Raw genomic sequence first — 11913 nt, 5'->3', positions numbered from 1 at the left:
CCCACGTGCCGGGAGAGGCGGGGGAAAGCCCTGGCCGCCGCTCTCCGCGCCGCCAGCAGAGGGCGCCAGGGCGCACGCCCCCGCGGGCCCCAGTGCGCAGGCGCAGGCGCAGGCGCGCGCGGCGGGGCTCGAGCCTGTGGGGGCGGGTCACGCAGAGCGCGCGGCCGGGAGCGGCGGTGGCGGTCTGGCTGCGGGCGAGGAAGCCGGCGCCGGGCCCCTGGTCCGCGGGACGCCGCGCAGTGCCCGCCGCTTCCCGCCGCGGAGCCATGGAGATCGGCACGGAGATCAGCCGTAAGATCCGGGTGAGGCCCGCGTCGGCGGGTGAGGGGCCGAGGCGGGAGGCCGGGCGGCGGCGGGCGCGCGGTCGTCAGGAGTAACGGGGGCGGTGGGCCCGGCGCGGGCGCCGCGGCCTGCTCGGCGCTGGAGGCGCTCCTGCGGGGCCGCCGCGGGCCTGGGCGCAGCCGCGGCCTCGGAGAGCCTTGCCGCCGTGAGGCGGGAGCCCCCGGGGGGCGCGGGGAGGCGCGGAGGGCCCGGGCGGGGCGGCCGGGGCGCCTGCGGGGCGCGCTCCGCCGAGTCGGCTCCGGGCCGCGGCCGGGCTGTTCCCCGGGGCCGCCGGTCTCTCACTCGCTTGTCTGTCTTTTCGCCCGCAGAGTGCCATTAAGGGGAAATTGCAAGAATTAGGAGCTTACGTCGGTAAGTTGCTGTTAGCCTACCAGACTGTGGAGCGTTCGGCGAGTTTCATCTCGAGTGACCGCCTTTTTCCTGCCAGACCTCTGATTTTGGACAGCCGCCCTTTTTACCTTCAGACCTCGCCCTCCCTGGGTGCCTTTGCTTTCCTGAGTCTTGTTATTGGAGGCTCTGCGTGCGGCGTGTTTAGTGTCTGTGTTTTGTACCGTCCCCCACATCCCTTCCTAGGACGGTGTTTTTAAAATTGTTTATCTTCTTCTGTTGAGGCTCTGTCATGTTTTCCTTCGTGTTTGTTTGCGTTTTATTTTTCTGGGTTACTGTTTTGCATCTGAACGTTTGATGCTTTTCGGTACTTGCCTCTCTCATGGTTCGTTGAGGTTTACTTTCGGGTCTCTGTAATTTTTCCTGTCGGTTTTTTTCTTACCTCCCCACAGTAAGCTCTTTTCTTTTCTTTTTTTTTAATGTTTTATAATTTGAGTGTTGACTCTGGGCCAGGCACTGTGCTTAAAGTTGTTTTACATGCATTAGGTCACCGTAATCCCCAGGAGAACGGTGAAAGGTAAGTGGTAATATCCTGAATTACACAAGCAAGGAAACTGAGGCTTTGAGTGCTTGATTTGAGCAGGGTTTTATACATCGAGACCTGGGTCTGTTTGGCTCCAAAGCGGGTGCCTCCTGTAAAAATACTTGACTTCCCTGATGGCGCAGACGGTAAAGCGTGTGCCTACAATGCAGGAGACCCGGTTCGCTCCCTGGGTCGGGAAGATCCTCTGGAGAAGGAAATGGCGACCCACTCCAGAACCCTTGCCTGGAAAGCCCCACGGACGCAGGAGCCTGGTAGGCTACAGTCCACGGGTCGCAAACAGTCGGACACGGCTGAGCGACTTCACATCACATAAAAATAATAGCTCACACTCATGACAGTCACCTTCGAGCTGTGGAAGACCCCAGGAGTCGCTGAAGTCAAAATTATTTTCATATTAGTACTGACAAGATATTCGCTGTGCTGGCATTTGGATTGTGCGAAAGTGGTGAGTAAAACGACAGGTACCTTAGCCTGAGTCAGCATCTCAGGCCAGACTTCACAAGAAATCACAGTATTCTTCACCACCCTTCCACTTGCAATTACAAAGGAAAAAAAAGGCTAGTTTCACTTAAGAAGATAAGTGATAAAATAGTTTTTTAAACCTTGTCTTTGATTACATCTTTTTAATATGCAGTGTTAGGAAATAGGGAGTACTTACTCAAAGTGTTTCTGCCATACAGAAGCGTGATGGATTGTCTTGAAACAAATGTGTGTGATTGGGTTGAGAACTGAACTAGCCATTTTTTTTTTCATGGAATTTTTTTTTTCTTTTTTTTTGTTTAGAACTTTATTTTTTTAAGTTTGGTTGATTTACAATATTGTGTTAGCTTTAAGCATACAGCCCAGTGATTCAATTATGTACTTTTTTCAGATTATTTTCCATTGCACACTTGTACAAAACTTTAGAGTTCCCTGGGCTCTACAGCAAATCCTTGTTACTTATTTATTTTATATATTGTAGTTGGTTTGTGTTAATCACGTACTTAAAATTTATCTATCTCCTCCCCCCACTTTACCCTTTAGAACATCATTTTTAACTTCTAAGAAGGACTGACATGCTAGTTCCATACATTGGGGTATTTGGCAGTCATTTTTCTTGAAAGTGAGCAAAGATAAAGAATTAATAGACTTTGTTGCCAGTGACAAAGGGTTGAGCTTTCGAATGAAAATTGGAATTTCGGAAAATTTGTGTCTTCCTCTGCAAATTTGACAGTGTGATAATATCAGCAAGTGATTCTTCTATGTTAAATAATGAAAGGTATCCACCATGGCAGTGGTTTGTATAGCTCATGGACCATTATTTTTTCAAATGACCAATGTGAGATGTTTTAAAATTGCATAGGAAAAAAAAAATTGCATAGGGAAAAAAAAATTCATTGAAAGTACAGAATGGATCAATGGATTTTCATGTAACAAAGTACAAAAAGACAGTGATAAAGTTTTGTTTCGGTATTGCTGCTAACCTTGAAAAAACTACTGCTTGTTGACTTTTGGTGTAGTGTCACAGAAAAATATCCACATTTTCTGAAAAGGCTACCAAAATACTCATTTTTCAATTGCATATCTTGTGAGATCAGATTTTCTTCACATTCTTCATGTAGAACATACAAGAGATTAAATGCAAAAGTAGAAATTAGAATTCTTTTAAACCAGATGTTTAAGAAATGTATAAAAATAACTTATTTTTTGCATTTTCTTTTGGAAAATTTAGTTATTGATAAATATATTATTAATACAGTTTTATTGTTAATGGGATAGGTATGTTATTTTAAACGAATTAATAAAAAATTCTCAGTTTTAGTTTCTCATATGATAAATATCAGTAGATATACGCACATGAATAAAAACTGTTAGGGATCATCAATAATTTTCAGTGGTATAAAGGGCACCCTGAGACCAGATGGTTGGCCACATACTAATTATTTGTTGTCAAGATTGTTATTAGACTTTAACAGATAAGAAAATTGAGGCTTAGAGGTTAAAGATGAAGCTGAACCAGCATTGATTTATTCTTTTATTCATTCAGCATTTAATGGATGCCAGCTTTGTGCCAGGAACTTGATTTAAGTAAAAAAGAAATCCACAGAAAACCTGCAGTGAGAACCTTCTTCATTGTGGCACATGAAAGCATAAAGACATGTTAATTGGGTTGACCTTCAATCATAGTGGTGATTCTGATCATTTATAAAAAATCTCAACAAGAATTTTAAGCCTCTTAAAAAGCTGATTACAAACTTGCTGTAGTCCAGTGTGAAATGTAGTGAAGATACCATATATTTTATAGTTTTGAAAGTATTTTCATATATTTCTGTTACCTGAACACAATGCTGAAGTGGGGATGGCAAGTAATTTACTTCTTTTTATAAATAATGAAATGAAATATCTTGGGAGAGCTAAATAAGCTTGGTCAGCAGCAGATACAAGACCCAAGAACTCAAGTCTTCCTGGTCCCTGATGTTTCTGTTATTACTTATAATAGAAACTTGATGAGCTAACAGAAGAACAGGATTCACTGCTGTACGCTTCTGTAGAACTGATCTGTGCTGTTAACAGGTCAGCACAGCTTCTCAGCTTGTTTGCCTCTGCTTCTTAACTGGATGTTTCCTGAGGGCAGAGACATCATATTGGTTGTGTCCCAGTGGCCTAGCTGAGTGCCTAATTTTTTTCATAAATGTTGATTAAGTGGGTAAACAGGGATCACCATTAGATATTTTAAATACAAAGATATTTAAATAAAAAATTTAAATAAAAAGACCCTGATGTGGGAAAGATTGAGGGCAGGAGGAGAAGGGGACAACAAAGGATGAGATGGTCGGATGGCATCACCGACTCAATGGACATGGGTTTGGGTAAACTCCAGGAGTTGGTGATGGACTGGGAGGCCTGGTGTGCTGCAGTCCATGGGGTCACAAAGAGTCGGACACAACTGAGCGACTGAACTGATACTGAACTGAACTGATACGTTATTCATTTACAATTAGCTACTTAATTATTTGTATGTATATGCATAATTGTCCTGAAAAGAGTAACTTTCTAATCCCTTTCTTTGTGTTAGAATTCTAAAACCTTTAAGGTTATGGAAACGATCCTTTAGTAAATATTTGAGTATCTATTTTCAAACCATTGGGTGGGATACAAAACTGAACAGCTTTTTGCTAAGAGTTGATAAGGTTTCATTCATGTGTTTGTCCAAAATGGAATGCTTCAGGGAGGTGGCAGTTACAGCTCAGAGCAGCCTTCAGTTTACATTTTAGACGTATAAGCTTGCAGAAACCTTCAGCATTTTGCAGTTTTTCAGTACATAGATTTCAGATGATGCTATTAGAATTTTGTAGGAATGTATCATGAACACATTTACTTTTCATTATCTTATTTTTCATATTATGAATTTCTAACATTTTTGTTAAAATATAACTGTATACCATAACCACCCATTTAAAGTGTAGTTTGCTGTGTCTTGATATGTATACATCATAATCAAGCTAATGAACATATCTATCACTCCCAAAGTTTCCTTTTGGATTTTCTTGGAGCTCCTTTGTATCCCTCCCTCCCATCTTTCCATGTCCCCACCATTTGCCAGAGCAATCACCGATCTCATTTATATAAAATTTTATATAGTGTCAGAAAACAGCCTATTTGTTTTCATTAGTGACTTTATGAGGGAGAAAAAGTGTCAAGGCTGCCGCAGCACTGCGGCTTGTTTTCCTTTTTTGGGTTACCAGTGGCAGCCTATGGGAGGGACACTGCGTAAATAAGGGAGGGGGCTTTTTGACTGAAGTTGCCAGAAAGCAGTCGAGCCTTTCGATACTTTACAAAGAAATAATAAATGAATGGCTGCTTGTTCTTGCTTTTATCCTCAGGTTGACTTGCATGCTTCCAGCAAGTATTCTGATTTCTGTTTCCATTTGTAGATCCATCTTCACATTATATTTGTGCTTTTCTTGAACTAGATTTTTTGATATTTCTTCTTGAAACAAATGTCTGATAGTACTTCTGAAATGAACCTTCCTGCCTACATAGAAATGTTATGAATATTTAAGGTATTAAAGAATCTAAAAGAATTGTTTTTGGTAGGGATCAGAATTCCTGATAAATGGCTTTTGCTTTGTTTTTACTGTGGTGGTTTTTTGTTTTGTTTTTGGTCTGTTAGGGTGTAAGAATGAAACAGTGAGTTGAGTAGAAATTATTTAATCTTTTTAAGATATAATTTTTTAAATGATGGAGAATTTTGGGATCATTTTAGTTTACTTGATGTTTCTGCCAGTTTGTTACCCTAACTGAAATGTGCCTTTACCAAGGATAAAGGTGTTCCTTGAAAAATGAGTGTCATTTTGAAATACAGAACTAAACAACTCAATATTATTCTTGAGAAATGTCCACTATGCTTTCTGGAAGCTTGTCTGAAATGAATGAGCATTACTAAAAAGATTAAAAGAAGTGAATGCTCTCTCAAGCTTGATACTGTGATTCAGAATATTTAGTTGTATAAGTGTTCATTGGTTATTCCTAATTCCTGTTCTTCTAGTAATTCAAATACCTGTGGAATAAAGAGAAAGCTATACATTTAAACCATCGTAATTCCAGTAGAGCTGAGGTATTCTTTCAAGCACGTCAACTTCAAGTAGAAGAAAATGTTAAGGAAAGCATAAAAAGTCTTTATATACTTTTCCTTTTAAATAGATGAAGAACTTCCTGATTACATTATGGTGATGGTGGCCAACAAGAAAAGTCAGGACCAAATGACAGAGGACCTGTCCCTGTTTCTAGGGAACAACACAATTCGATTCACCGTATGGTATGTTTCTGAATATTTACCCTCAGAACAAAGTTTGGCACGAGCCAAGAGCAGGTATTCTGTCTGCAACATGGTTCTTGACAGGAAAGTCAGATTTAGCCTTGTGAGGTAGGTTGTAAGCGTTGAGAGCACAGCCTCTGGAGCCAGACTGCCAAGGTTGAATCCTGAATCTGCCTGTTTCCTTGGTTTTTCCATCCACGAAATGGGAATAGTAAATCACCTTTATGGGGTGGTTGTGAAAATTAAATGAGCTAATACATGTGCTTACAGCTGTGCCTGGCCCATAGCAAGTCCTCAGTATGTGTTGACTGTAGTCACTGTTTCTTTCTAAACTTGAGCGTTTTATCATTCCTTTTCCTCCACCAAAGCCAGTTATAGATGTTTTTTGGACTCGGTTGACTTCTTAAATTGCTTTCTCCAATGAGCTAATAATCTAGGGGGCAAAGTTTTTTTTACAAAGTTTCAAATCATTTTTTTAAAGTTTGAAATTTTGAAATTGGCTTTGTGTTCAAATATAAATTAATACTATAATTTTTCAACGTTCTTTTTCAAACCACACATTCCTTTAGTTGAGCATACTGATTGAAAGCATGAGGTCCAACTTAAGAAGGGAGACCAGGTTCTTGTGTCAGGTTTGAGGTAGAGTGAGAGCTGGGGAGGGTAACGATGTGGCTGAGAACAGAGCAGGAAGGACTCGGGTAAACTGGAAACCACCAGTTCGGCACGAGTGAGTGACGATGGAGCAAAGTTGCCTGAGCAGAGTGGCCGGCTTAATTTGAATAGCAAGAGACTGGGAGATGAGAGAGGCGATGAGGAGGGACGTGAAACTGATTGACTTGCCATTAAACCAGAGTTCCTCTTAAAGGCGTTTTTGCCCCAGCAGGCAGCTGTATCCTTTAAAACTATCATGAAGCTTTCTTGAAATTCCACACCGAATTCTCTGGGTTTATGTTACACATTTTGAAGAGCATTGGGTGCAGTGTGCATCCCATGGGCGCATCAAGGGACTTGGTCCCTGCACTCCTGCAGTGTGGGTGGCTTAACCCACCTACTACAGTTTGTCCTCAGAGTTTACCAAAAGCCTAAGGGAGGTTGTGGTGCTTTTGACTGGGGAAATTAACATTATAATGAGTATTGCTTTTTTTTTTTTTTTGATTAAAGCCTTAAGCAGTTCAGGTCCTTGTTTTGTTTCATGCACATTTTTTATGACTGGACTTTGGTTCAACATTCGGATCCCTTTGAGTCCCACTAATATGGGAGATTGACCTAGTAGATTCTTTCTCAGATAACTTGAGGGAGTTAGACAGATTTCTTAACATAAACAAACTGAACTGAGTTTGAATTTAAAATCAGTTCCACTCTTTCATTTTACCGTAAATTTAGTTCTTTAACATGTTCCAATAAAAGTAATGGTATCCCTCTTCTGACCCTTTTGCTTTCTTAAGCATCCATCAGCACCAACCACAGACAGACCATTCTTATTCTTTGGAGCCCTGCAACAACGGTGTCTTAGGGGACAGTGGCATTTGACTGGGTTCTGGGTGAAACATTATTGTAGTATTTTCAGAAGGCACGGCCTCCTAGAAGGATTGTTAGGCAAATTTGCCTTGTACATAACTACTAAAATAGATTGTTATAAGTAAGATGGTGGTTTGTTTACAGCATTAGTTTTGAAAATAATACAGTAAAATGATGATGTAGTAATTTTCAAATTAAGTTTTTCACCTCGCAGAATTAGGTTCTTCTAGATGCCATCTAAGTAGATAAAAAATAGATGCCATCTAAGTAGATAAAAAATAAACAGTGCTTTCAACAATTTTAGCAATGTTCTATTACATATTTATGGTATTTTGTCTTATTTTATCATAAACTACCTTGAATCTTTTGTACTTTTGAAACAAAATACTATGCTTTGTGGATCAAGACTGTGTGGTCAGATGATATATTTGCCCTTATTTTTGCAGAGGCTAGATGACAAAAATAGTGATGAAAAAAATAAGACTTTTTATTATCCTACAGTGTTTATATAAAGCCTTTTTTAGAAAAAACGTAAAACTTTCTTTTAATACCGAAGAATTGACCTGTAATGTCAGATTTAGAGTGACAGTTGAAATCCAGCCTTTCATGATAAAAGGAAGCTTTAACATTTGGGTTTGTTTTTGTGTTTTAGGCTTCACGGTGTATTAGATAAACTCCGCTCTGTAACGACCGGTAAGGCTCATAAAAGTCATGTCTGGGTTTTTCTGGAATTTGCTGTAATGTGGCTGTTTTTCAAAAGTTATTTATACTGCTTTGGGAAAAAAATCCATGAATTTGAAAACAGTAGTTCATTTAAACTTTTTAAGGAAGCACATGTTTTTATGAATTTAAGAGCAATAAATTTAATATAATTTGAAGACAGTTTAAGTAAAGATAGTGAAACTAGGCAGCTTATCCTAAGGAAATAATTATAGATGTACGCAATGATTTAGCTTCAAGGATGTCTCAGTGTTGAAAATTACATAAAAGTGCAGTAATAATGAATTGGATAAATTTATATCACTGTGGAATAATGTTCAGCCGTTAAATATGTTGTCAAGCACACATATTTATTGCCTTTAAGTAATCAATGTAGCTTAAAGGGACCATGTATTTTTCTTTCTAGACCCCTCCAGTCTGAAGGCTTCTGATACCAGCCTCTTTGATGGTAACGTGCCTTCCAGCAAGAGCAGTTGCAGTCGAGGAGATGAGAGAAGGCACGAAGCAGCAGTGCCACCTCTTGCGGTTTCTAGCACGAGACCTGGAAGAAGAGAGTCGAGAGTTTCTACAAGTTCACAGGAGCAGAAAGCCCCTAATGTCAGGTAAGAGTTCTGTGTAGACCTATGGGCAGATGGGTGTGTGTGACATTTACATTAGTTAATATGTCTTTTAAGTTGCTGTTTTCAGACATTTTGAAAATATTGAAGGGGTTGGGAGCAGTTTTTTGGGATAAAATAAAGATAAGACCAAAGAATGATTATATTTTGCATAAAATGTAGTAAATCAAAGTAAAAAAAGGAATGCAATTTCATAGTAGTTTTTAATAGAATACATAAAGTTATTATCTATACTTTTTCCTTAAGATGTATCTGACTAGTCTTTGAATAGTGGAAGATGCTGCTTTAAACTAAGTAACACACCCTTTTGGTTTTGTTTTCATTTTTTAACAGACAGACTTACGATGATGGAGCTGCAACCCGACTAATGTCCACAGTGAAACCTTTGAGGGAGCTAGCACCCTCTGAAGATGTGATTGATATTAAGCCAGAACCAGATGATCTCATTGATGAAGACCTCAATTTTGTGCAGGAGAATCCCTTATCTCAGAAAAAAACCACAGTGACACTTACATACGGTTCTTCTCGCCCTTCTATGGAAATTTATCGACCACCTGCAAGTCGAAACACGGACAGTGGTGCTCATTTAAACAGGTTGCAGTTTCAGCAGCAGCAAAACAGTATTCATGCTGCCAAGCAACTTGATATTCAGAGCAGCCGGGTGTATGAAACAGGACGCTTGTGTGAACCAGAAGTGCTTAACAGCTTAGAAGAGACTTACAGTCCCTTCTTCAGAAGCAACGCAGAAAAGATGAGTATTGAGGTTTGTATATACTTTTGAATTCTGCGCTGTTCTGCTGAAAATTGTCCGTTCTTAATTGTAAGTTGTATATGAAATAACATCACATATTGCAAGTTTGTTTTAAACTGATTTCTGAGCTGCTCAACATAATACACCAGTCTCATTTTCCTCTCCACAACTGGCTTCTACAGACATTTTGCATCTTGTTTATTTTCCTAGGATGCTAACATTTGAGATAGCTTTAACCTTACGGTATAATTTTGGGAGGATTTTAGGTCAGATCCTTCATGGCTATAGTAAACAATTGGGGAACTCCACTTCACTGGCTTCCTCAACAGTATTGTATGCTGCCATGTATGAATGACAGTAAAGCACTTTTTGCTTTAGCTTAAGATTGATTATTAGAGATATTACTTTTATTTATATAAGAAAGCAGGGAAATAGCCCATGAACTTAATTCTTAATATTGCTTGGCTTTTTCTTTATTAAGTATTCTGTAGTAGAACTTTATCTTCTGAGACGAGGTAAGTGGAAATTTATATGATTGCAGGAAGAAAACTTTCGGAAGAGAAAGTTGCCTGTGGTAAGTTCAGTTGTTAAAGTAAAAAAATTCAGTCACGACGGAGAAGAGGAGGAGGAAGACGATGATTGTGGGTCCCGTACAGGAAGCATCTCCAGCAGTGTGTCAGTGCCAGCGAAGCCTGAACGGAGGTACCTGAGCATGTCTGTAAATTAACCTTTCATTGCCTGATAGAGTCTTCTGGGTTTCTTGAAGAGGACATCATGAAAGTACAAATTTAATCCCATGTAAGACTTCCATCCCTGGGTCAGGAAGATCCCCTGGAGAAGGGCATGGCAACCCACTCCAGTATTCTTGCCTGGAGAATGCCATGGACAGAGGAGCCATGGGGTCACAGAGTCGGACGTGACTGAGTGACCAACACACACACGTGACTTTTCCATTGGTAATCTTTTCCATTAAAAACCATAACATGGGTGGGAGGAAAGCTGATCCAAATCTGTTGTTTGAAAAGTTATAAGGTTCCAGTCCAGTTGGTATTTCCTAAAGACTACAGCTAGTCTGTTCCAGACCAGAGAAGGCTGTAGTAAAGATACAGTGGATGGCTAGCATGTAAAGAACTCCAATCTAAAGTTCAATTAAAATACCTTTCTTTTTCAGACCGTCACTTCCACCTTCTAAACAAGCTAACAAGAATCTAATTTTGAAGGCTATATCTGAAGCTCAAGAATCTGTAACAAAAACAACTAACTATTCTACAGGTAATTTGAATATTTGTAATTCCTGAGTAAGCTGTACATGATCGCTCCTCAAGTGGTGATAAAGATGCCTGCTAAACATTAGGGCCAAGGCGAGAATGATTAAAAGGAGATGTGACCACTGTGAGAAACTTCTCAGCCATCAGTAGAACTTAGTTCTTTGAGCAACTGTAATGCCTTTTATTCCCTTTTTCTAATAAGGGTAAAATATATAATGGAAATCTTAAAAGGAATTTTGGTAAATAAGAGATTTTCATGTTTATAGCATTATAGCCAACGTTAGATATACATTTATGTTGTATGTTTCATCTATGTCTTCTACTGTTTTATTTCTTTAATTACTAGAATATATTTTAAAACAAAACAAAACAAAAAAAAAAAAAAAAGAAAGGGAGCAAAATCCAGAATCGGTGGGAATTAGAAAAATTTGTATAGCATATGAACAAGTTGGTTTCTTTCCTTTCAATAAAACCTGTTAATGGAATATGAGGCAGAGAATTGACTCATGTTCTTGCCCCAGTCCTAGTGGAAGTACTAAATGGTTTTATGAAAGATTATAAAGTATTACCACGTTTTTAAAACAGAGGAGAAGAATGAGCTATAATATCTTACAGGAAACTCGTCCTAAAATGTAACCAAATGATGGGCCTCACATTGCCGTCAGGCTCAGTGCTCTGTGCCCCGCGTGCTGTGTCTAGTATGCAAATTTTCTGCTAGTAAGCTGTAATGGTTATGCACTCTAAATTTTTTAATTTTAATTTTGCTACGGATTTGGTGACTGTCCTTTTAGCATTTTTCTGCTTTTCTCTTCTCTTTTGCATCTCTGTGTGTGACCCTTTCTTAAAATGAAGTAAACTGTAAGCTAGCAACTTTCAAGCCTGGTAGTCATCTGTACCCTTACTTCTTCTCATCCCTGATTTAACCCTGAACATAAACAGCGTTTGAAATATTAGGTAAAGGCCAACTT

At 39.6% G+C, this 11913-nt stretch overlaps 1 protein-coding gene across 7 annotated transcripts in view; it reads left to right on the top strand.

The window, feature by feature from the left end:
• The first annotated feature begins 128 nt into the window (after positions 1–128).
• The window catches only part of ZC3H14 (zinc finger CCCH-type containing 14), a 39837-nt gene continuing 28052 nt past the window's right edge, over positions 129–11913 (top strand). For 2 of the 7 annotated variants that reach the window (XM_025295123.2, XM_025295122.2), the window contains exons 1-8: positions 129–302; positions 651–693; positions 5957–6071; positions 8242–8282; positions 8716–8911; positions 9260–9689; positions 10219–10379; positions 10849–10949. In XM_025295123.2, the coding sequence (XP_025150908.1) occupies positions 267–302; positions 651–693; positions 5957–6071; positions 8242–8282; positions 8716–8911; positions 9260–9689; positions 10219–10379; positions 10849–10949 (1123 nt within the window). In that variant the 5' untranslated portion in view covers positions 129–266. The remainder of the gene's footprint in view (positions 303–650; positions 694–5956; positions 6072–8241; positions 8283–8715; positions 8912–9259; positions 9690–10218; positions 10380–10848; positions 10950–11913) is intronic. The other 5 variants (XM_025295128.2, XM_025295125.2, XM_025295124.2 and 2 more) reach the window with 4 other exon arrangements.

Source organism: Bubalus bubalis, chromosome 11, assembly GCF_019923935.1.
Source record: "Bubalus bubalis isolate 160015118507 breed Murrah chromosome 11, NDDB_SH_1, whole genome shotgun sequence".
In the NCBI taxonomy this organism is placed as follows: Eukaryota; Metazoa; Chordata; class Mammalia; order Artiodactyla; family Bovidae; genus Bubalus; species Bubalus bubalis.
The sequence above is the reverse complement of the archived record's forward strand: the minus strand, read 5'-3'. Positions and strand labels throughout refer to the sequence as shown.